The sequence below is a fragment of the Panthera leo genome, chromosome A3, assembly GCF_018350215.1.
Source record: "Panthera leo isolate Ple1 chromosome A3, P.leo_Ple1_pat1.1, whole genome shotgun sequence".
NCBI lineage: Eukaryota > Metazoa > Chordata > Mammalia > Carnivora > Felidae > Panthera > Panthera leo.
In genome coordinates this window covers 5738448-5763951 of record NC_056681.1, presented here as the reverse complement: position 1 = coordinate 5763951, position 25504 = coordinate 5738448, and the positions used below count along the sequence as shown (strand labels likewise).

At 51.2% G+C, this 25504-nt stretch overlaps 1 protein-coding gene across 4 annotated transcripts; it reads left to right on the top strand.

The window, feature by feature from the left end:
- The first annotated feature begins 3362 nt into the window (after positions 1 to 3362).
- Positions 3363 to 25092, top strand: RAE1 (ribonucleic acid export 1). Of its 4 annotated transcripts, none has more exons than XM_042930589.1 (12): positions 3363 to 3387; positions 5737 to 5833; positions 6398 to 6502; positions 8554 to 8646; positions 14166 to 14252; positions 14996 to 15082; positions 15209 to 15280; positions 16266 to 16373; positions 20041 to 20147; positions 20229 to 20304; positions 20849 to 21043; positions 24657 to 25092. In XM_042930589.1, the coding sequence occupies exons 2-12, from the start codon at positions 5744 to 5746 to the stop codon at positions 24741 to 24743; spliced, it is 1107 nt and encodes a 368-aa protein (XP_042786523.1). In that variant the 5' UTR covers positions 3363 to 3387; positions 5737 to 5743; the 3' UTR covers positions 24744 to 25092. The 4 variants fall into 4 exon arrangements, with proteins under 4 accessions (XP_042786523.1, XP_042786526.1, XP_042786525.1 ...); XM_042930592.1 differs by lacking the exon at positions 3363 to 3387 and adding an exon at positions 3412 to 3548; XM_042930591.1 differs by lacking the exon at positions 3363 to 3387 and adding an exon at positions 3652 to 3822.
- Positions 25093 to 25504: the final 412 nt, after the last annotated feature.

Genomic DNA, 25504 nt, shown 5'->3' with positions numbered 1-25504 from the left:
ACTAATCTAGAAATACATGGTCAAGCTGCACGATGTCTGGATTCGTTCGGATAGACTATCAAATGGAAAGGAATGAAACATCTACAGTAGTCTAACTAAAGTTTGAAAATAGGGGCGCCTGGGTGGCTCAGTCGGTTAAGTGGACACCTCCTGATGTCGGCTCAGGCCGTGATCTTGCGGTTTGTGAGGTGGAGCCCCAGGTCGGGCTCCACGCCGACAGTGAGGAGCCTGCTTGGGATTCTCTCTCTCTCTCTGCCTTTCCCTCTGCCCTTTCCCTGCACATGCACATGCGTGCTCTCTCTCTCTCAAAATAAGTAAACTTTAAAAAAGTTGGAAAATAAATTTGAAAGGGGCTTGCAGATACATTCAGTTTAGACAATTACAGTCATTTCAAGTTTATGATTGGAAATTTACTTAAAATACTTTTCAGTTATTTGGGAAAAGAAAATGGGAGGAGAGAATATTGCAGTTTCTGCAGAATAAGCAAAATCATTCTGGGATTTCCATCTATGACTTCCTTCCTTTCATGAGCGCGTCTCGGTTGAACTGTTGGATGTAGACACCTGTTTATTGGTGCCGAAAAGAACGGTTGCTCTCAAAGCTAAACCACATGTACATGTGCACTAAGAGATATTTGCAACAGAATGTTTTTGTAGTAAAGTATCGAGAAACATTACTTCTGTTTGGACTTTTGTGCACCGGTAAAATCTGTTACCCGGGGGAACAATCCTGTAAACACGAGCCAAGGGCGTCCTCTGCTGGCAGAAACTCTACTGTTCTCTCAGATCCTTCCACTCTTGGATGGATGTTTCTTTAAAATATCTTCAAGTCAGCGTTTGAAGGAATGGAGCAGAAGAGTCTGAGATGCGACAAAAGACGGGGAAACCACGAAGATTCCTGTGTGAGACTGAGTACTACTTGACAAAAATTCATTCTGTGTCATCAGCTCTGGATGCTTCCGATTCCTTGTGAAGCTGCACTTTGTGCTTCTTGGCAACCGAGCTGTTTACAAAACCTTAAACAACACATTAGAACTTTGTAATCAGGGGCGCCTGGGTGGCTCAGCCGGTCAAGCGTCCAACTTCGACTCCGGTCAGGATCTTGCGGTTCTCGAGTTCTGGCCCCCCCGTCGGGCTCTGTGCTGACAGTTCGGAGCCTGGAGCCCGCTTCGGATTCTGGGTCTCCCTCTCTCTCTGCCCCTCCTGCCTGCGCGTGCGAGCTCTCTCTCAAAAATAAACAAACGTGAAAAAAAATTCGTAATTAAATTTCAACATTAAAGGTCACCTTAAATGAAAAGGAAGTGATACTAAGATTACAAGCCTGTTTAGTCTGTATTCACCTAGAAATGTAATCTAAACTGTGCGGTCCTTCATAAAGCCTGTCTTGCATAATAACCGCGCAAGTGTTTACCAATGTGAATGATAGCCGTAGCTGAAATTTAATTTTAATTGTTTTATTTTTAATGATGTTTTGCCTACACTTTATGGCTCGATAATTCTATCCCTGCTTTTAGGTTGTTTTGATCCCCCTTCCTGTTGCCAGTGGAAAAGATGCCACTGCTAGTGGCAGTGATTTGCTGCCATCTGCCGAGTCGGATTTGGGGGGCACGCGGCTTGCATCTCACTCCCCCTTCTACTCGCTTCTTGTGTGGCTGGCCTTGGTTTTGTCAACGGCGAATTGGAGATAACAAGAATAATATCCCCGTAGTCTCATTGTGAGGACTAAATGAGAGAACTCCCGTAAACTGTCGGAATGACACTTCAGAAAAGTCAAGGAACGTTCGCTGTTGCTACATTTGCGTGCACGTGCTTTTATTCTTCCCCGGGGGGTCGATGCAAAAGCAGCTTGTCAATTAGTTCCCCTGAAACAGCAGAAAGATCGTTTTAAAAATATGATGAAGCACCAGGATTGTGCAAGACTCTGTATCATGATAGAGGTTTCTGGAGTATTCCTCAGGTGTGGGAAATATAATTCAACAAACGCCGATCTCACGCCAGCTGTGTGTAAGACACTGAGAGCTTGGTGCTGCAAAGGATACGCACGGGAGTAAGACACAGTTTAAAGTCTAGCAAGCAAGACGAGGCAAATGCCTGCCGTCTTATGAGGCGGAATATGAGAAGCAGTCTTCAAGAGGCGATGGTATGAGATGGGCCATTTGGGAAAGAATGAGGAAAGGTGTCCTTGAGGAGGGAGTACTTGTCAGAGATGATTCCAAGATTATGCTGGGGGACTTCGGTACCGGACAGGCTTCACTGGCTCTGCTGCTTAACGGCTGTATGACGTCTTGACAAGGAGGTTGCTTCGCTCAGCCTCGCTTTCCTTTCTATAAAATGGGATTACAGTACTTACTTTATAGGGCTGCTCTGGAAATTATAGGAGATAAAGAGCTCTTATTATTATCACGATCTAGACTAGAGGTTCTCAATCTTGCCTGCTCCTTAGGATCACTTGGGGAGCTTATAAAAACGATTAACCCCCTGTGCCACCACAGATCAACTAAATCAGAAATCTCTGAGAGGGAGGCCCAGGCAGCACAGCTTTACAAAAGGTACCCCAAATGACTCCGAATACCTCATCTAGACTCGGTGCGGCCAGCTCAGCTGGGAATTTGCTCAGCACCCCCTGGACCTTCTCGATCTGCATTTTATAAAAAGGTCTTGCGGGTCTGAAAGTCCCCTGCAGAGATTAAGGCTCCTGGTTCGCAGACCACACTGAATAGCAAAGGAGAAGGTTCGGTGTATGTCCCACAGAGTCAGGAGATCCCTCTCTCTTCTTTTCCTTCAGAAATTCAGCCACCAGCTGAAATCTTTGGAGTTGGCACGCGTCCATGTGTGTGTCCTAACAACCCCTTAGCATTCTTATGGAATCTTACACTTGGCAAAAGTCTTTCATGTGTGTTACTTCATTCGACCCCAATTAAGAACTTTCCTGAAGTCAGGCATCGTTATGCCAATTTTACAAAAGGAAACTGAGGCCCAAAGAGCCCCTGACGGCAGACAGGAGACCAGGGCAGGGCCCCAGGCTGGCGGACTTCACCGCAGCCCGAGGCAGCATTCCATCAGCTTCTCCGAGGATGGCCTTGGACTTGAATTGGCGGCAATCAGAATTCTGCTAGACATTTAATTCTCGAGAGAAAATACTGACTATCCTCCGCGGGCGGGAGCGGCAGCGGCGAATTTATTAAAACGGTTGCTTGGCAACTTGCAGGCGGGCCACACCAACTTACGACCAATCCGCAAATTGCTGGCACGGGGACTGCTTCTCGGCGTCAATAACGCTTCTGCGCATGTGTCATCGTCTCGCGAGAGGGGGAAGGCTTTCTCTTTCTTCGCTGCCTTCCGGGCGACACAGGAAGTGGCCCCGGGGCGCAGGCGCAGTGGCTCCGCGGTAATTGGGGCAGTTTCCTCCACCAGCGTGAGGGTGTTTCGGCCTTGGGGTTTTCTGTTCGCGCCACCTCGCCTTCGCCTCCTCCTCGCCCGGGTGGGCTCGCAGGCCCCCGAGTTCCTCCCGCTCCCCGCCACCTGCCCCCCCGCCGCGGCGCGACTCAGGTAGGCCCCGTGCCGCCTCCCTCGCTCCCCGCGGCCATGGCGCCTCCGAGGCCGGGTCCCCCGGCGGAGTGAGCCCCGCAGCGAGGTGCCGGGGCGCGAGCCGGCCGGTTAGCTGGCTTCGTTACCGGCCCCTGGGAGGGACGCCAGAGCTGGAAGGGGCCTCGGAGTCATCTCGGGTCTAACCCCCTCGTCCCTCTTGTGGGGAAACTGAGGCACTGGGAAGGGTCGCGGAGTTGATGGCAGCGTGTGTCGCCTCTGCCCGCCCCGGTTACAGGTCTGGCTTATCAGATGCATGCTACCTCCTCGGAGGAGCCTTCCCCGACCAGTGTAGAAGGGCATCCATCCCCTTTAGTCTTCTCCCGCCTTAACATCTCTTCGTTGCACCGACCACTGTCTGAAACTGATCTGTCTCTTTGTTTCCGGCCTTCTCTGCCAAGTGTTTGCTGTACACGCGGAGACACGCGTCCCCCAGGCCAGTATCTGTTCAGTCCCAGCCGCCGGGCCCAAGGCACTGTGCTGAGGGTCAGGCGTGTGCCAGGGAAGAATCCGGACAGCCCTCTGTCCTCCCGGAGCTGACCTTCTCTCGGGGAAGAGCCTGGTTGCAAACAGTATCAGACCCTGACAGGTGCCGTCCAGAAAACAGGGTGATGTCGTCCGAGGTTGGAGATGTCAGATGAGGAACACGGGGACGCCTCTGAGGAGGTGACCTTTTGGCAACAGACGGGTCTAGCAGCCTTTACGGTAACCCTTTTAAAGCAGACCTTTCCGATGAGTTTGGGAAGTTGGCCACGGTTGTGTCAACATCACCACAGTCCAGTTTTAGAACGTTTCCATCGCCCCCCAAAAGTGCTCGGGAGACAGCTTTTGAATCGGGGGTCTGAAGGTTCAGCCTGAGACCTCGGGGGGATGGGGGAGGGCGAGTCACCCCAGGCGGAAGGAACAGGTGGCAGCAATGTTCCAAGGCCGGGTGGACCTTGCTGTGTCCACGCGCAGGAAGGGCGTCAGCAGAGCCAGCCCGGCTGGAGCGCAGCGGGTGGTGCAGGCGGGGAGATGCGGTTGCGTTGGACGCGTGTCCTCCGAACTGGAGGGGTCCCAGCGTCCTGTATGACACGCGGTCCCCGTGGCCTGGTGCATACTTGCATGACCCCTGCTCCTTCCCTGGGTTCCACGTGGCAGAAGCGTTCTCTCCCAACTTGAGAGCTGCAGAGAGGGAAGGAACAGAATTTTCAGGCGCGATTGCGTGTGTGCACGCGACCTCCCTTGTTTTTCGCGGTTCTGTGAAGTGGGTATTCGTGGCCCTGTTTTCGGGGCTGAGGAAATCGAGGCTAAGCCACCTGCCCCAAGCCGTGTAGCCACTGGTTCCTGGACTCCGACTGCAGAAGCCTTGTGATTCCTTTGTTCTCATGCACTGAGCTGGTGTTGCCCGGGCACTGCTCACATTTAACGTCCTCTCTCAGAGTTGTTCTCAGATGCCGACGGGATCATAGCTGTTGCTTTGACCAGGTCGCTGGGCGCCCACTTTCTTCATGAAGTCGGGAAGCCCAGATGCCTTTCCAGAATCCCTGGCGGCCTCCCCATTCTGTGTTGTCCAGGATGTAATACCAGGCCTTTGGGTACTCGAGCGGACCCGATGGAGTAGTGTTTAAAACTTCTTGTACGGAGAAGTTGCTGAACTTTGCCGGGACTGGTTGCTTGTCTTAGTGACTTCGTTCGGAGATGCTGACCTAAAGCAGCGTAGAAGTTAGTAAGAAGAGACGAAACTCCCACTGAGTGGTGACCTGAAGAATGGGGCCTTTCGCTGGTTTACTGTTGTGTTCCTGGTGCCAAGGGCAGCGTCTCAAACTACGTGAGACATGGGTGAACTTATTTTCTGGCTGGTGACTGAAAAGCACTCGGCCGTAGTTTATTGGTTTACTAACGGTGGCAAACGTGCGAGGGAAACGGGGAAGCTGGCTGTGCGGTGTGTGGGAACTCTGTCTTGACAATTCCCTGTAAGTCAAAAACAGTCCTAAAGTAGAAAGTTCATCTTTAAAAAGTACCTGCTTATCACGTTTAGATGTCTTGAGAAGAGAGCAACTCATTTAGAGTCTTCTTTTTCTTCTGTGGCTGAATTAGCTTTAAGTTAGCTCTCAGTGATCTTGATTCCTGAAGGAAGGACCCGTCCTTAACGTTTTCCGTTACTTTTCAGGGCCAAAATGAGTCTGTTCGGAACAACCTCGGGTTTCGGAACCAGTGGGACCAGCATGTTTGGCAGCACAAGCACAGATAACCACAACCCCATGAAGGTACCGCGGAAAGCTTCACAGCACTTGGAGGAAATCACGCGCCAGGGCCTCCCCGAGTGAGAGACACTGAAGTGGTGTGGGAGCCTCCTTGGGGGCGAAAGCTCTGGAACTCTGTCTAGCCCACTTTCTCCAACTTGGGAGCACGGCAGCTGTGTCCACTGCACGAGTGTCCCGGGCACCCTAACTTCCCCCATCTCTTAAGTCACCGCGGTGCTTGTTAAAACTGTGGGTTCCCAGGGCCCGGCCCACGACTGTTGAGTTAGAATTTCCTTTGGGGTGGGGACAGGCGATGACTTTGATCTAGCACTTTGAGGCCACAGTGAACCAGTGGGCCATCGCTTGGAAGATATCATGATGGGCATTCCATAGAGAGTGCTGGGTCTGGTCCCTCCCATCTTTGCTGGTCCTTCCCCTGGCTTCCCCTTTGGGATCCAAGTAAGAGAGGTCCAGTTCATTTAGTTCTTGAACACAAGGAAAGTCTACCCTGAGTGCTTAGTGAGAAAGAAAACAATTTTGAATGAAATTAATGATGCATACTTTGTAACACTGGCTTTTTCCCCCCAGGATATTGAAGTAACATCCTCTCCTGATGATAGCATTGGTTGTCTATCTTTTAGCCCACCAACCTTGCCCGGGAACTTTCTTATTGCAGGATCGTGGGCTAATGATGTAAGTGCTCCTTACGTGCATGTTCTAGAAGTCCTCTCTCTTTGTATGGACAGGGTTAGCTTTCCTTTTGGCTCCATTCTTTCCCAAGTGAATGAAGTGAATGAAGAAAGAAATCGGTTAGAGGGTGTGACCCTTCTGAGTGCACTGACATCATCTGTTACCCTGATTTTTGTTAAGAAAGCACGATCATAGGCATCACTCAAAACTTCCTCCTCTGGGGGGGCCTGGCCGACTCAGTCAGTGGAGCACATGTCTCCTGATCTCAGGGTTGTGAGCTCCAGCCCTGCGTTGGGTGTGGAGATTACGTACGTACATATACATACGTACGTACATACATACGACCGTAAAAAAATTTCCTACCTTAGTTCAGTAACTTGACGTGGATTCCCAGACCAAATGTAGTATCGTTGAGAATGACTGTTACCCGTGGTAGTATACGTAAATTTCTTTTCTTATCCTGAAATGTTCTTAAGGCGTACATTAAGCTTGTTTAACTTGGGGTAAAGCACAGATCGTGCGTAGGTGTTACACTTAGCCTGTGGCGTACAAGAAGAAAGGCAAAAAAATCGCAGTACACAGAAAGAGAAAAACTCTGGTAGAAACATAAGGCAAAGGATGTGAGGAGGCACTTCACAGAAGGACTGCAGGTGGCCCCTTGGTGTGGACTGGAGCCATCCAACCACACTCCTGAGCAGACGAGTTCAGACTTAGGCGATAGACTGCGTCACGTTACCGAAAATTAAAAGCAGAAAAGCGTAACGCTTGGTCCCGGCAAAGATAAGCCGAAACCGTACGTGTACCTCTGCTGAGTACGTAGATTGCTACGGGGCTCCTGAAAGGTAATCGGCCATACCTGTGAGAAGTCCTTAAGTTTGTACGTTGCATCTTAGTGCTTCCCCTGTGGGGCATGAGGAACGTCCCCAGGCTGTCTCTTGCAGACTCTCCAGCGGTCTCTTCACTGTCCTCCCCGTCTTAGGAAGCAGCTCGTGAGCTCAGGAGTAGAACAACTGGCCCAGGGCCCACATGTAAGGGAGGGGCGAGGCGGGGCTGCCGACCCGTGCAATGTGGCCCAGGGTCTAGACTCCTGGCCGCTACCCGATACCGCCTCATTTTAAGAAGTCTCCGTGCTAGTCCACTCATAATGGTATTCTGTGGTATGTTTGTATGCTGGGTTGCCATTTTAAAAGTTTTGGAAAAGATTCTTCGGCAGCAGGGAGGCAGTGGGGCGGCAGGGGGATGAAGAGAGGAGAACAGCAAGGGGAGGAAGGTAGCCGTGGCTGAGCAGGTTTGGTTTCTACATGTAGTTTCTGGAAAGACTTCAAATGAGTCACTAAAAAACGTCAGAAGAATGTGTAATGGCAACTAATGATGCAAGGGAGAAAAGTGCTGACGAGAGTGAAGGTACTCTGTAATCTAGGTTTTTGTTTTTTTTTTTTTTTTTTATGTATATTTTTTTAACGTTTTATTTTTATTTTTGAGACAGAGACAGAGCATGAACGGGGGAGGGGCAGAGAGAGAGAGGGAGACAAGAATCCGAAACAGGCTCCAGGCTCTGAGCGGTCAGCCCAGAGCCCGACGCGGGGCTCAAACTCACGGACTGCAAGATAGTGACCTGAGCTGAAGTTGGACGCTTAACCGACTGAGCCACCCAGGCGCCCCTGTAATCTAGTTTCTTGAAGACAACGTGTGCATAGAAAGACAAAGCACAACAAACTTTTTTTTTTTTTTTTAATGTTTATTTTGAGAGACAGAGCACAAGCTGGGGCGGGGCAGAGCGAGAGAATCCCAAGCAGGCTCTGCACTGTCAGCACAGAGCCCGACTCCGGGCTTGATCCTGCGAACCATGAAATCGTGACCTGAGCCAAAATAGACAGTCAGATGCTTAACCGAGGAAGCTACCCAGGCGCCCCTCAATTGCTTTGTTGTTAAAGTCAATGAGGTTGACAGGAGACGTTTCCATATGTGTAAGTTGCCCCCATTCCTTATCAGGTGTTAGCTGCGTGCAGCGTGCCATGGCTTGCTGTTTGTGCTCATTTGTCGTATCGCTTCAGGTTCGCTGCTGGGAAGTTCAAGACAGCGGACAGACGATCCCAAAAGCCCAGCAGATGCATACGGGGCCGGTGTTAGATGTCTGCTGGAGTGATGTGAGTCTCATTCAAGTTTTCGTGTTTTCTGCAGCGTAAAATCGTGTGTAATCCAGAGTTTGTGTTTCAACTTTTATATAACCCAAACCATACATAGCGTGTATCTGTACACATTGTTGGAAATTCTGAGTTTCTGAATGTGTTGATGTTCCTAAAGTGGTCCGTTAATGTTAGCTTTAGTTAATGTGAAAGCTTTTCTTGCATAAAAACTTCATTATTTTAGGGGTGCCTGGGTGGCTCAGTCGGTTGAGTGTCTGACTTCAGCTCGGTTCATGATCTCGCAGTCTGTGAGTTCGAGCCCCGCTTTGGGCTCTGTGCTGACAGCTCGGAGCCCGGAGCCTGCTTCCAATTCTGTGTCTCCCTTTCTCTCTGCCCCTCCCCTGTTCGCACTGTGTCTATCTCTTTCAGAGGTAAATAAACATTTTAAAAAATTAAAAAAACAAAAAAGCACAACTTCATCATTTTATTGACACGGTACCTTGGGCAAAGGGTTAAATAATTTCTGGAAACCTTTTTTTACCCTTATGCCATAAATTTATGTTGTTTTAAAATTGGAAATTTAGTATCTCAGAAAATAAATGCTAGAGAAAAAAAATAATATCTTTCTATTAACAGACATTTGAAGTCTTTTTTAGGGTTTTAGAATTCTGTTTTTCCTTCCAAATCTTGAACATCAGTCATATAAACAAATATGTCCAAGTTAATGTGGCTCTGAGCTTCTACTGTGGATTGGGGAGAGTCTAAATGGAGACATCTTTCACAAGGCCCAGCAGAGAAGGGAAGGTGGGTGTGGCGGGCCGCAGCTGCGGAGAGGCCGGTCCCCTGGGTAGAGGAGGGCCTGGGGCACTGACAGCTCAGCCTTTCTCTCCCGCCACCGCTGTGGCCCGGTTGGCTGAGCTCAGCGGAGGCAAGAAAACAGGGGCCTGACTGACAGGCAGACAGATGTACCCCCATGCTGGGGAGGCTAGGCCTTCCGGCCCCTCCCAGGCCTTCTGTGTCATTTGTTCGGTCAGATTCATTAGGTATGATTTGCAGATGATGAAACGGAACCTTTTTAGCGTGTAATTCTGTCAGTTTTTGAGACTGCAGAGACTTGTGGTCGAAAAACAGAACATCAGCCCCCAGAATCCGCCCCCCCCCCCCCCCGCCCTTATGTGGTACGTCCTCCTCCGATCCCAGCCCCTGGAAACCACTGGTGTGGTTTTGGTGCCCGTGGCTCTCCCCGTGCCGGGTCGCGCAGACAGCCCCGCCCCACGGTGCCCCTTCAGTCCGCGTGGTGCCTTTGAGCCCCGTGCAGGTGGTCGTGCCAGTGGTTTGGCCCACTGCGTGGCTGGGTCATCGTTTGCTCACCCAGCCACCAGGAGAAGGATGTTTGGGTTGTTGCCCATTTTGGTCAGGAATCAGGCTGCTGTAAACACTTGGGTCCTGGAATTGCCACGAACAAAAGTTTTCATTTCTCCTGGGTAGATAATGGATTACTGGGTCGTATGGTGAGTATATGTTTTATGAGAAATTGCCAGTTACTCCTGTTTTATGTGGTCATTTTTAAGTGACGTGATCTTACTTAGTTTCTAACTAAGAAAGGAGTCTGCTACTCATCAATATTTCGGGATGGTTCAGGAGCCAGACTTGCTCCTGTTCTCATCATTAACTGTGATGGTCTTCTCTGAGCATTTTTGTCATCTGAAGGTGTTTTCTTGACATCTCTGATTGGGTTAGTATGAGACTGATAATAGATCTGTGAAAACAATTTGAAAAGATGCATTTTTTACAGATACAACTTATTGTTTTTTAAGTTTGTTTTGAGAGAGAGAAAGAGAGAGAGTGAGCACACGTGCAGGGGAGGGGCAGAGAAAAACAGAATCCCAGGGAAGGGGGGCGTGGCGCCTGAGTGGCTCAGTCGGTTGAGTGTCCGGCTCAGGTCATGATCTAACGGTTTCATGAGTTTGAGCCCCATGAGTTCACGCCCCGCATTGGTCTCTCTGCTGTTGGCCTGTCAGCTCAGAGCCCCCTTGGGATCCTCTGTCCCCTCTCTGCCCCTCCCCTGCTCACGCGCATGCTCTCTCTTTCTCTCCAAAAAAAAAAACCCGAAAACTCAGGCAGGCTGTGCGGTGTCTGCACAGAGCCTGACGTGGGGCTCGAACTCATGAACTGTGAGATCGTGACCTGAACTGAAATCAAGAGTCTGACTGACACTAAACCCACTGAGCCACCCAGGGGCCCCACAACTTATTTTTAATTTGCACGTGGAAAAGTAATAACTTGAGTAAATTTAAAATACTTGATTTATTTTGCCTGTCTTTTTTTCGGATTTGGTGATGGATCAGAATGTAAAGTTTCTTACAAACTAGGTAAGAAGTAAAATGAACTGGTAGAGGATGTATTGAGTGGCTTCGGGATCTATAAAAACGAGAACAGCTTATTTCCTTTCTCCCGAGTCGTGCGTCATCTGCTGGAGGGATTGAGCACCGTAACGAAGGGTTCTGAGTTCTGAGAAGGTGTGCTGGTGCTGGGTAGTGGGGAACACAGAAAGCAACTGTAAATTTTGGGGAGGGGGCCGTGAAGGCTCCACTGAAGAGACAGGAGTTAGAGAAACGAACTGCACACAGGCCTCTAGTTTTTTGAGCATTGTGTCACCCAGTCCAGGCCTAGGTTCAAATTTGGGCTCTACTCTTCAGTGTTTTCAGTTTGGCAGGTTACCTGATCTCTCCATCTGTTTCCTCGTTTGTAAAATGAAGGTGATAATAATTACGACGGGTCATATTTAATTCAGCAGATAACTATCAGGCTCCTCTAGTCAGCTAAAGCCATGGGGGGGGATAGAGTGGAAAACAAAGTAGGCCAGGTAGGCAAATACCGTATTCATGGAATTTCTGGTCTCTTAGGACAGACCTGTAGAAACAAGTAAGAACTCCAGGTGGCAGAACTTGTGACAGCTAGACTACGTGTACGTAAAGCAACGGGCACGGTGTTAGACGACGGGCTTGCCTGAGGGAACGTAGTGAGTGGCCGAGTCTAGGCCCAGACCCAGACCTTCCTGGCTCCAGAGCCCATGCGCTTGACCGCCTCCCTCATAGGCCTACAGGAAGGGAAATGGGCCAGCGTGGGAAGAGCGTCCGGGAGAGGAAGCCGCGTACGTAACGGCACGGAAGCACGAAAGAGCCAGAATGACCGTGGAGGCAGAAAAACCAAACTTGGCGAAGATGATTCTTTGCCCTCTGAGGACATTTTCGCTCCGTGGCCGTAGCAGCGTGGAGAGCAGCTGGGTGGAGAACGCAGGGCCGGGGAACACGAGTGCTGTCGTCTGCCCCGCCTTCGGGTCCATTAGCCTCGAGGTCGGCGCCCACTGGGCTCTCGTGTGCCCGCTGCCGCGTGGTGCTGGTCACGGCTGGTAGGATGGGCGTTGCCGGTGCGATGGAGAGGCCGGCGCGTCCCTCGGTCTGGGGGTGGCCATCGCACGCGTCGGTATCTTTCTGAGGGTTCACAGAGTGAGCCTTCCGACGTCACTGACACACAGGCAGGTTGTATCTTGTCTTTCAGTTGCAGAACTGGTGACTTTCTATGGGAAGAAACTTTTGCTGGGGAAGAATGGCAGTAAATCTTTGAGCTTTGGAACCAGAAATGACATAATCTGGGTCACTGGTCAGCAGACTGTGGCCCGTTGCCTATTTTTGGGAATAAAGTTTATTGGAACACAGCCACACTCCCTCATGTACATAGTGTGTATGGCTGCCTTCAAGTGTAACACTTCAGGAGTTGCAACGGAGACCTATAAAGACGAAAATTCACTAAATAAATGGCCCTTTAAGAGAGAAATTTGTGGGGCGCCTGGGTGGCTCAGTCAGTTGGGCGTCCGACTTCAGCTCAGGTCATGATCTTGCAGTCTGTGAGTTCAAGTCCCACGTCGGGCTCTGTGCTGACAGAGCCCGGAGCCCGTTCAGATTCTGTGTTTCCCTCGCTCTCCGCCCCTCTCCCGCTCTCACTGTGTGTCTCTCTCTCTCAAAAGTAAAATAAAAACATAAAAAAAATTGTTTTCTAAAGAAAAAAATTTGCCAACCGCTGGTCTAGAACTTTCCATTTAGTACCTTTCTTTTTAAAACTTATCTTGTGCTTCTTCGTATTTGACCTAATTTATGAGTTCTGTATTTGAATTTTTTTAAACATTTGTTTATTTTTGAGAGAGAGAGGCACAGAGCGTGAGTTGGGGAAAGGTAGAGAGAGAGGGAGACACAGAATCTGAAGTGGGTTCCAGGCTCTGAGCTGTCAGCACAGAGCCCAACACCGGGTTCGAAGTCACGAACCGTGAGATCCTGACCTGAGCCGAAGTCAGACACTTAACCGACTAAGCCACCCAGGCATCCCTGTATTTGAATATGTTTAAAATCACCACACCATGATTGCTAATTTTTTAAGCTGTTCTGTAGTTTACATAGGACCAGTGATGTTTGCAAATTAGCGTAAGGGCACCTGGGTGGCTCAGTCAGTTAAACGTACCAACTTCGGCTCAGGTCAGGATCTCACGGTTCGTGACTTCGAACCCCGTGTCGGGCTCTGTGCTGACAACTCAGAGCTTGGAACCCACTTTGGATTCTGTGTCTCCTTCTCTGTCTGTGCCCCCCCACATGTGCTCACTCTTGCTCTCTCATAAATAAATAAACATTAAAGAAATTTAAAGAATAAGAATTAGTGTAGTCTTACGGTGTGCACTTCAGAATGTTATTGGATACATAGGCGAACAAATGTGTAATGATTACGGATATATACGTGTGTCTACATAGATACTGTAAATGTGTTTACGCTTGGTGATTCTAGGTGAAGGGTTTACGGATGTTCATGGTTTTATTCCTGCAACTTTTGTGAGGGCTTGAAATTCATTAAAAAAAAAAAAAAAAACAGCTTAAAATTAATCAAAGCAAGAAAAAATGTATAAACGTCCCTTGGTAATACACACAGACAGAGGATATGCAAAAACTACTCCCAGAGGGTAGTGAGTGGCCCATAAGGAAGGAGCCGGGTCAGGGGTGGGAGACCTCATTTTCCCTGTATAACTTCAAGTGCTATTTGAATTGTTTTCATCCTGTTTACGTGGTATTTCTTAGAAAAATAAATCAGTAATAAAGAAATGAAGCTAAAACACGTTTTGGGTATGACAGTGTAGTTTATAATATACCAGCCCCCAGATAATTAGAAAAATAAAAATTGCAGGGGCACCGGGTGGCTCAGTCGGTTAAGCCTCCGACTTCGACTCAGGTCATGATCTCATGGTCCTTGAGTTCGAGCCCCACGTCGGGCTCTGTGCTGACAGCTCGGAGCCTGGAGCCTGCTTCGGATTCTGTGTCTCCCTCTCTCTCTGCCCCTCCCCACTTGTGCTCTTTCTCTTTCCCTCTCTCTCTCAAAAATAAACATTTAAAAATTTTTTTAAAAATTGCAAAACGAAACCTGCCTCAATATGATCAACTTAATATACAGATAGAAATTTTATTTTTTTTCAATGACAAATTTTCTCCACTTTCTTTTAGGATGGGAGCAAAGTATTTACAGCATCATGTGATAAAACTGCCAAAATGTGGGACCTCAACAGTAATCAAGCAATACAGATTGCACAGGTAATAAACAGCGTCTGCAAAAGGCTGGTGCCCGTGGGCCTCAACATTCACGTATCTGACATTCCAACACCCGTGTGTGGCTTGCCTTTTCCCAACTGTATTTGGATACTCGTTCGTTCGACAAGCATTTATTGAATGCTGCCGTATCCCAGGCACTTTCCGTAGGGGTAGAGACGCGGCAGAGTAAGAAAGACACTTGCCACACGCCCGTGGAGCTGTTAGCCTGCTCGGGGACAGCAGGCACCCCCTTGTGGAAGGACTACTGAGGCAGGAGTAACGGAGGCAAGAGAGCCAAGAACCAGAGGGTCTGACCTGTTGGAGAAGGGCCCCTTGACATGGAAACATTTTCAGAAAGGCATCACATACTCCGAGATCACGGGGCTGTGTGACTGTGCCAGAAGCGTCTCCTTGATTTCTTGATTCGTGCCACCTTAGTATAAACAACAGTGGTGGAGTCCCTACTCGTCACTTCTGAAAATGCCTCCCTAGGAAGGGTTTACTTTTACCCTCACGTGCTCGCTAATTAGGGGGAAATAAAACTGACGTTTGTCAGAATGGTAGGTAGATACATGTTCTTGGGGTAAATTGGGTGTCATGGTCATGGGGAAAGGCTTGGATATCCTTTGGTGTTTGTTTGCTACGACCTTGATATTTAAGTTCGTTCCTTCTCTGAGTTTCCAGAACTGGGGCCGTTCGGCACATGGTTACATTTATCTTGATCTGTTCTGATTGTGTTTCGAAAGCACGACGCTCCTGTTAAGACCATCCATTGGATCAAAGCTCCAAACTACAGCTGTGTGATGACTGGCAGCTGGGATAAGACTTTGAAGGTATGATCATGCCATTGAGGGGACTGCATGGCCTGACCGGGATGGACATTTCCTTCTCATGCTGTTTGGACTAAAGCTCTGAATGGTCAGTTACTGGCGTTTTGGTTTTTTTTTTTTTCCTTCTAGTTTTGGGACACACGATCGTCAAATCCCATGATGGTTTTGCAACTCCCTGAAAGATGTTACTGCGCCGATGTGGTGAGGAATTTCTGACTCAATATGTATCCTTTTAAGAGAAATACAAAACTCGATGACGTCTTGCAATTAGAGGATAATGTAAAAATCCCTCGCATTTTAATAATAAGTTCCCAGAGGATGTAGTTCAGATCTCCCGTCGTCTTGAATCAGGAGATTTTTGTGCTGGATTTGTTCCAAAATTACTGAATCCTGCTGCCGGGGTTTTTTTTGCCACTTGTGTTTTGAACGTACGCAGGAAGCCACGTGCCATCAGGGCTGTAACGCTTTTTGGTTGCTGTAGAAAAACCGGCAACAGCTTTGTGGCGTCGCACGGGCCCTTTGGGGACTGTGAGCGGGAGAGAAACCGAAGAACTCTCTCCGTCCATCTGGTGATAAGTCTTAAAGTTTTGTGCGAACTACCAGTAATCGCACCTTTAGGAATTTGTTGTGAGAAAAATGACGCAGATGCGTTTTGTTTTGTGTAACGTACCGAAACCTTGGATGTGACCTAACGGGCCAACAGGACCAGGGAGCTTAAACGGACCCGGTGCTGTGTTTGTTTGAGGGAAAATTGCACAGTCGCCAGTAGCGTTCTCGGAACACACACCTCGAGTGCAGGATCCACGTCACGTAGGAACATACGGACGTGCCTGTGTGCGCGTAATGCTCCGAGAAACGCCACAGGAACACGCTGTGATAGTGACAACAGCTGTCATCTGGAGGGATGGTGTAGGTGACTGTGATTTCTTCTCTCTTCCTCAGGGTACTTTTCAAGTGGTCGTATTTCATGGTTTTAAAAAACGAGCCTTTTAAAAACGGACGTTCTCCTTGCAGATACGGTTTCTGCAGGTTTTCATGAAACATGTTGATACCGGTGGTCTGTTTTAGATTAAAAAAAATTCAGGCTTATTTTTGTGACTCTAAAAGAATTTCGATCTAATAGTTTTGTGTAAAAAAAGCACAGTCCTTCATTTGAAGCACGCCCCTGCCTCCCTCCATTCCCTAGATCTACCCTATGGCCGTGGTGGCGACTGCAGAGAGGGGACTGATCGTCTACCAGCTAGAGAATCAGCCCTCCGAATTCAGGAGGATAGAATCCCCGCTGAAACACCAGGTGAGTCGCGTGACCAGGACGCACATACTTAGAGCCTGTGTCACACGCACTTCACTGCGCACGATTGGGATACGGTTGTGCTTCCAGACACGTGTAAGCATTTTCTTTTTTTTTAAAGTTTGTTTGTTTAAAGGTCTTAAAGTTTATTTCTTTGGGCAGAAAGTGAGCGTGAGCAGGGGAGGGGCAGAGAGAGGGAGAGAGAGAATCCCAAGCAGGAGCTGTCAACACAGACCCCGATGCAGGGCCTGGACTCCCAGATCATGAGCTCGTGACCCGAGCCGAGATGAAGAGTCGCATGCCTAAGCAACCGGGCCACGCGGGCGCCCCGGCAAGTAGTTTCAGAGGGGGTGAAGTTAAGGGTATAAGCGAGCACTTAGTGAGTAACTACTGTCCGTCCCTGGACAAGCCAGACTTCTCTGTCCTCTCCAGACGTGCCCCGGACAGCTGGATGCTGCGGAATCAGATCGATACCCCCGCGGGCTGGTTCCGTCGTGGGCATAGCTCCCAGCCTCCGCTGTGCCTTCATCCCGCCCAGTCACCGGGTTTTTCTCGTCCGCTCACCTGCCACAGACTCTTAGATTTTCTTCACTTGAAACTGCTAGGCTCTCCCTCCCCTACCTTTGTCTCCGCACATCCATCCGGCTCCTGCTCAGAGAGCATCCGGACCGGCGGTGGGGAGCTTCTCTTCCTCCCGCTGAACCTAGAAGTCTGCCTGCGCCTGCCCCTGGCCCCCGCTTTCTCCCGCCAGTCAGGGGACGTGTGCCCCTGGGGAAGGCCCATCGTGTGGGGGGGGGTCTGTGGAGCCTCGTGCTGCTGGTCCCCATCGCCTCCGGGGGCGGGGGTTGTCTGGACTCCCACCCCCTCCTGATGTCACAACCGGCCGTGACATGCGCCCTAGTCTTCCTCACCCGAGAAAACACTCTTGGCCCACATCCTTTGGTCCCACCCGGACCCCTTTTTCCTCCGCAGTTAAGCATCTCACCTGCGCTTTCTTGGTTTCCTTACCTCCCACTCACTTCTCACCCGACTCCCTTGAGACTTCTGCCTCCGTGACTCCTCTGAAACAGCTTTTGGCTGGCCACCGAGGGCTTCCTCGTCAGCGATTCCGGTGGACGCTGACCAGCCGTCCTCTTCTGTCAGCCCAGCAGCATTCGCCACTGTCCCTACATGTTCTCAAACGCCCCGTCCCTGTTCTCCGCGACGCCCGCCTCTTACCACCTGCCTCGCGGTTGCTGCTTCGTCTTCCTCACTGCTGCTTGCTGCGTGTCGGGTGCCCCGGGTGTCTGCCCTTGGCCGCGCTGCCTCCTCTCCTGAAGCAGGACCTCCTCTCCCGTCCCTGCTGTCATGTTGGTAAACCTTGTGGGCTGGGGACTCAGATCCCCCACAGACCTCGCCTCCGGGATGCCTGCAGGACACCCCCAGTCTGACAGCTCCTTGACGTGTCTCCCGACGTCTCCGCCCAACAGTATCCGTCACCAAACCCGGGACGACTTTCTGCAGATCTTCATTTGGGTGTTGCCCCTCCTCAGGCTTCTCCCTGGCCCTTTTCCCCCAAACTGCGTGTGTGCGTGTGTGTATATACCTTAGAGATAAACGCGTGATGTGTCTCGTGTGTTTCGTTTTGTGCTGCCCACTAGAAAGTAAACTCAGTAAGAGCAGACATTTCTCTTTGTTGCTGCTTCGTTCCCAGCTGCAGCCCAGTCTGGTGGGTAGAAGGCTTCTGTAGATGTTTGCTGAGCAAAACAACGATCTTAACCTGCTCCCGCCCCCCACCCCCCACCCCCAGCATGTTCCTCCCCAGGTGCTCTGCCTCTCATGAGACCCACCTGCTGTTGTCAATGCTGCGAATCGGAAAGGCATCCTTGATCTGCTCCCCCTCCTTTCCGCCTGTCCCCCTGATCCCCAGGTTCACTTCTGCAGGTGTTTTAGAATCTGTTCATTTTGTTCCTTCCCTCCCACCACATCTAATCCAAATCTCCTCGAATGACTGTAAGAGGTTCTGTCTGTGCCCTCCTTTGATCTGCTCTCCACGCGTGGGTTGGGGGGGCTCTTTCTTCTAGTGGCACGTCTGACTTTGCCACACCTCTGCCGAAAAGCCAGCAGTGACTTCTCATTTCCCTTTGGATAAATCCCAGATTCCCTGACAAAACCTAGTCTGATCTGACTTCACTTCCTGCTTCTAGGCACCCTGGCCTTTCATTTGTTGAGGCATGCCATCAGCCTTTGCATAGGGCTGCTGTGTGGTTGTGTTCTTGTAGATGGTGCCCCCTAGAGGTGTGCAGTTCCTGGGCTCTGTGCTGAGCATGGGAGGCACAGCTTGACGAGCCATGGTTCCTGCTGACCTCTAAGAACTTACAGATTTTGTCTCTTTACATTAGTTTTTTTTCTACTCGAAGAAGTAATGGACTTTCTGTTCAAAAAAAGGCAAATGGTACAGAAATAGAACTAGCCTGTGCTTTTCTGTTTACTTAGGAAATTTGTGCGCTCTAATAAGTGTTACAATAACAGAGACTGCTCTTTACCATCATTCTTCTATGGCTTCGTCCCAGGCTCTGATGCTGCCCTCGTGCCTCCCGAGCCCCTCTAGGAAGATGAAATGTCCAGTTTGGGGAGGGTGGGTGGTTCTCGGGGGTAGGCCAGGTTGTCACATCTAGAAGGAGGAAGTGACGGGGTGCCTGATCGGCTCAGGTGGTTAAGCGTCCGACTCTTGATTTCGGTGCAGGTCGTGATCTCACAGTTGGTGAGATAGAACCCCGCACCAGACTCTGTGCTGACAGCGCGGAGCCTGCTTGGGATTCTCTCTCTCTCTCTCTCTCTCTCTCTCTCTCTCTCTCTCTCTGTCTCCCCTCCTCCTCCCCGCCACCCCCACTTGCCGGCATGCTCTTCTGTCAAGGTAGGTGAAAGGATAGAAGGAGGCACTGAAGACCCAGGCCCTGGTCCTCTGCCACAGGGGCTGGTCCCAGGCTCTTCTGTGGGGTCTTCTGTAGAGTCCCGGAGACCCTCCTTTGGGTCCCCAGACCCAGCGTTAGATGGGGTGCGGTGTGTTGCTTCTGCATAGTGTGGTCACAGTTAGAAAGTGCTGGTCACATCCACTGTCCCGCTCGGCCCTGGTTTCCCCTGTGGTTGCCGGGCAGGCGCCGTTTCCCTCTTCTGCCTGGGGAAGCGGATTCAGAAGCATTGGGTGAGTTGCCGCAGGGAGCCCACCTGGTGGTGAGCCGTGGGTCAGAGACGCGAGTGCGCCCCCCGCCCCACGATGGGGCGGCACCGGGGTAGGATGTGGTGGGGCTCCGAGGGTCACACGAACTGCGGGAGTGACAGGCCTTTGTGGCGCCAGAGGCCGAGCGGCACCGGACGGAAGCACGCCGTCTGCGGTTTATCCGCAAAGTCACGTGGCCGAGTACGAGTGGTTTCCCCGAAGGTGGACAGTGATGTTTACTGGAGGACGAGCAGTCACTTCTGTGTCATATTTGTATAATATGTTTCTGGTTCTTCTGAAACCCCAAAACAGGGTGAAAATTATTCGTCTTCAGTTGGTTACATAATATGTTCTGGTTGTTCTGAAACCCAAAAACGGGTGAAGATTATTTATTTTCACTTAGTTACGAAATCTTGTCTTTTACACTGTGATAACGTGTAAACGTTCTCTTTTTCTGTCTCCAAACGGTAGCATCGATGCGTGGCTATTTTCAAAGATAAACAGAACAAGCCGACTGGTTTCGCTCTGGGAAGTATCGAGGGGAGGGTTGCTATTCACTACATCAACCCCCCAAATCCGTAAGTGGGCTCAATTCGCTTGTGGATTTTCACTGGAGACTCTTTCAGAAAGGAAAACTCAGTTGGGCCTTTGCTTTTCAGTGCCAAAGACAACTTCACCTTCAAATGTCACCGCTCGAACGGAACCAATACCTCAGCTCCTCAGGACATCTACGCGGTATGTTTTTAGAAACTTTAACCTTGAGAACCTGTCTAGAAACTAGACTTGGAGGTGGGTGGCTGAGTCATTAGGGGTCACAGGCAGAGATAGATGACTTACGCCGTAGGGCCCGGGTTTCTGTTTTTATGACACACTGTCTTTGCTCTCCGCCTGCTGCTTCGGGCTCTCGCTTCGGGCTCTTGGAGCCATCCACCTCCTTTTGGGTGCTGGTAGGCAGTTGATTCGCTTAGCTAAAACTCAGAAATTGCCGTTTGCTGAGAAAGAAAAAGGCATTCCTGTGGGGTCCTCTCCGCAGTGTCGGTAGCCACATACTTGTTGATTTTTGCTGACTTGTGTTCCCAGCAAGAGGCGTGACTCAATTCTGGGCTGGCAGTTGATTCTGGAAGCATGGCTAGTTTCTTCTGTGATCAGCGGGCAGCCGGCTCTCACAAAGTGACAGTCTGTATGTTTTGTTTCGTACGTGCAGCAGGAAGCACGTCCTGGTAGAGACGTGCTTTCTCCTCTGTCGTCCGCTTCTCACTGTGCGTGTCGATCCCTTCAGGTAAACGGGATCGCATTCCATCCTGTTCACGGCACCCTTGCCACTGTGGGATCCGATGGCAGGTTCAGCTTTTGGGACAAAGATGCCAGAACGAAACTAAAAACTTCGGAACAGTTAGATCAGCCCATATCGGCCTGCTGCTTCAATCACAATGGGAACATATTTGCCTACGCTTCCAGCTACGACTGGTCAAAGGTGAGGATTCCCAGTCCTGCCCTGGGCTCTCTCGGGTGACAACGCCAGGCTGGGGGCGGAAGGCCCGGGCTCGAGCTGTGACTCTTCTCTGGACTCGCTGGTGACCTTGGCAGGTCACCGTCACGTCACCTCCACGGGAAATGGCAGGCCTTCCTCACCAGGTGTGCAGACCCCGTGAAGTCATACCTGTAGAGCCTTTCCCTGGGACCCCGCCCCTGGGCAGGGTCTGGTCACCGTGAGCCCAGAAGCAGGGGGAGCTGGAAGCCGCACGTCCTTCAGCGATGGCTGGGGCGGTGGCCAGAGAGGAAGCGGTCATGCAGGGGGCAGGGGCCGCAGGGCCAGGTCACCGAGCTTTGGCTGGAGGCGTGGCTTTTTTGTGTATTATCTGGGGAGAGGGTTGAGGGGCTGACCGGATCGTGGCTGCATTTTTGAGGCGTCCCGGCGTAGCGGCGGAGGGACCTGACTCGGGTGCTTGAGTTCCGGGCCACTGGCTGATGTCTGCTGTCTCTCGGCCAGCCCACGTGCTTGCTTCTCAGCGGCTGGTTCTCCTGGATTGTTCGACCCTTGTCTCTCTCGTCCCCTCCCCCAGCAGCCTTTCCACCGTGTCTTCCCTCCCATCGGCACACGTGTCTGTCTTCTGGCCCGTCTCCTTCTGCCCTCCTGCCACCGCAGACAGGCGCGGGACTCCCTCAAGCCACTCCATTCTCTTCTCCTCCCAGCGCCTTCTCTCCCTCCCCGCCAGCTCCTTTGTCCTCCAGCCTGGGGCCGTGCCGGAGTTCGAGGAGGAGCCGCGTTTCCCTTGACCGATAGACCTGTCGGAAGAGGATAACGCCTGCTAGCTTCTGTTGTTTTGGCCGCCTCCGGGATGCTGCCCCTCCTGGTCAGCTCTCAGCCTGACTGGTTCTGCTCGGGGTTCTCCACAGTAAACCAGTGACCCTTCGGTTTCTGACTTGATTCCTGAGCTCTTCCGGTATCATGGTCCCGACAGGATGTGTGTACCTGGTGCCCTAGGGTACCTTCACTTTGGGAGAAGAGTCCTGCTGACTCCCACCCACACATCCTTTATCCTCCAGGCTTGCTGCCTCTCCCGTGTCCAACCTCTGTGTCAGTCACCATCCGCTCTCTTGGGGCATAGGTCTTGGTCTCAGCTTTGATTGTCTCTTTTTCTCAGAAGAGCCGGAAGTCACTGTCTCTGGCCGCTCTGCCTGTGGCCGCCCTGCCTGTTCAGCACGTTGTTATTTTTTCTTGTAATTTTTAATTTTTTTTTTTAAGCTTAATTTATTTTGAGAGGGGGAGAGTACGAGCAGGGTAGGGGCAGAGAAAGAGGGGGAGAGAGAATCCCGAGCAGGCACTGCACTGTCAGCACGGAGCCCGACGCAGGGCTGGATCCCACAAACCATGAGATCGTGACCTGAGCTGAAATCAAGAGTCGGACACTTAACCGACTGAGTCACCCAGGCGCCCTTCAGCACGTTATTTTCGATGCCTGCCCCGGCCTCTACAGATGTGCCCCCTGTGGCTGAGCGTTTGCTGATGCGGGCCGTGCAGCTGCTTTGGTTTTCGTCAGGCAGCTGTACTGACGTGTCCCTGCAATGCAGTCGTTGTTGTGCGGAGTGATCAGTTTCAGCATCCGTATATGTGCCCGTGAAGACTTCACCCCAGTCGAGAGAGTGCATTTATCACCCCCAGAAGTTTCCGTGTGCATTGCTGGAATCGTTCTCCCCACACACAACCGGTGATCTGCTTTCTGTCTTTATAGATGAGTTTGCAGTTTCTAGAGCTTTATGTAAAAGGAGTCCTACAGGGGCCCCTGTGTGGCTCAGTCGGTTAAGCCTCCGACTTCAGCTCAGGTCAGGATCTCATGGTCTGTGGGTTCGAGTCCCACGTCGGGCTCTGTGCTGACAGCTGGGAGCCTGTCTGCCCCTCCTGTCTTCCTGTCTGCCCCTCCCCCACTCACACAGTCTCCATCTCGAAAGTAAATAAACAGTTAAAAAAAAAAAAAGGAGTCCTACACCACACGCTTTTTTTTGCCCGGCATCTTTCACTCAGTGTGATGATCGTGGAATTCACGCACAGCGTGGAGCGTATCCCTGGTCCATCCTTTTCACTGTGTAGCAGCCCGTGGCACGACTGTGCCCCGCGTGTCTGTCCCTCCACCCGTGGAGCCACACGCTCAGTTTTGCAAAGTGTGCACTTCTGGTTCTGGCTGATTTGGTGTTGGAGCCAGGTGGTGGCCTGAGGCCTCGATTTCTCCACGGGGCTCCGTGTGTCGCAGGCTTGGAAACATTGGTAGTGGAAGGAAGTGAGAAAGTTCATCGCCGTGAAAGCCGCTCAGGATGAGTTTGTCCAGACAGGTTGCGCCAGCTCGTAGCGCCCGCTGCTTAAATCCTCGTTCTCGTTTGGAAGGAGTTGCTTTGGGAATTTCACCCTGTTCTGGTCTAAGGATCGTTGTCTCCAGGATGCGACCGTGATCACTTACGATTAGTACTCTCAGTTTGCTGCCCGAGTGTACCTTTCCAGAAGAGCTGCACCTTGCGTGTTACGATGAGAACGTATGGTCACCACTGAGCAAAGCTTCTAGAGCCACCTCGGCACATCTGCCCAGGGATGAGCAAAAACCTGTCGTCACGGGGGAGGCAGAGGGCAGTCAGTGTCCCTTCCCCCCTCCCTGTTCCCACGCTTCTGGTCCCTGGAGTGCTGCCTTTCTGCCTTGCCCCGCCCCCATCATCTCCCTGAAACAGGTCTGTCATGTGTCTCTCTCTCTTTGTTTTTGGTTTATTTTTGAGAGAGCAAGCAAGCAGGGGAGGGGCAGAGAGAGAGGGAGACAGAATCCCAGGCAGGTTCCGCGCTGTCAGTACAGAGCCCGATGTGGGGCTTGAACTCACGAACCGTGAGATCACGACCTGAGCCAAAACCAAGAGTCCGACGCTTAACCGACCCAGCCACCCGGGAGCCCCCCTGTATCACTCTTAATGCCACTTATGACTTTGGTGGCTGCTGTTCCTTTTCCCTGTGGGATAATGTTTAAAGCCCCCCTGTCTGCCCTTCCCAGCCCTTCAGAGTCCAGCCTGGTCCAGATTTTTCTGGCTCCCCCAGAGTCATACCGATCTCCTTCCACCTCAGCACGGGCACGAGCAGACGCACTGACGGCCGTGCGTGCCTCCGCTTCTCTATGGGTCCGCGTGGGGAGGCTTGTCCCGGACCCTGCCTTCGTGCCCGGGAAGCCTCAGAGCAGACGTCCGCTCTGCTTCAAGGCCTCAAGTCCAGGCCAGTCCTCCCCCGTCCTCCTGGGAGGCTCAGCTCCTCCCGTGGGCGGCCCTCCGGGCCTTGAAGTGGGGGTGGGCTGAAGAGTCTCCGTGCCAAAAATACATAAAAGATGGTCCGTCCGAGGGGGACACCAAAGACGGACTTCCTCCACGCCCTTAACCTTTCCTCCGAAACCGGTTTCTGCTTAACGTTTGTTTGCCTTTTCTTTCTCGCCAGAAACCTGTTTTGTTCCCCCAGAGAGATTCTGTTTGATGCACGAAGCACAGGACTTGGTGTGTGCCGAGTGCCCACAAAATGCTAACTTTTGCTTTCTCATAATAAGCTCGTTGTGTTTTTTTCCCTTTAGGGACATGAATTTTATAATCCCCAAAAGAAAAATTACATCTTCCTGCGCAACGCAGCCGAAGAACTAAAACCCAGGAATAAGAAGTAGCGGCCAGGGACCTCTGGGCCGTCGGGAGTCGTTCTCTCTCACTCTGCCTCGTCTTTGTACGAATTTGGGTCCCAGTTTTTGGTAGGTTGTCAGCCATGGATGTGGATTTCAACCCCTGGAGAAAATGATCATTGTTCGGCAGTCGGGAGCCCAGCCGGCCACGGCGACCGCCTGTCACAGGTCTGTGCTGTGGCCCTGAGGGGACTGAAGTCATTAGAGAAGTCAGATTCCTGTGGGCGACTGCCAGGCATCTTTCAGCGCTTCATTCAGCCACGTCTGTATTAGAGAACATTGGGGAACATTCTACGGACGCTGTACTGTATTTTGTAATAAAATATTTTGAAGATTGCCTCCTAAGCTCCCTTTGTCTCTCTCTCCCCTGGCCTGCCCCCTAAGCTCTCACATGGTTGTCCTGCCCAGCATGATCATGGGTTTTGATTTGTGATGTGAGACGCCGTTGGGGGAGCAGCAGTCTTGCTGAGGAGGGCGGGAATCCTGAGCCGTGCGCGGGGGGCCGGCCGCTGCTTCTCCAAGCACCGGCTTCTTTCGTCCCGTCTTCCACGTCCCCGGTGTCGTTTGGCTCTGCGGGCGGACGTCCTGGTGGCTGGGACGGGGCCTGTTCCGTGTGCAGACCCAAGCGGGTGATGTTTGTGTGGCCCTCAAGTTAGGAGCGAGCCCCCTGCATGAGACATGCTCTGAACTCACGCCCGGTAACTGTTTTCTTTTCAGGCGTGGCTTTTTTATTTTTATTTTATTTTATT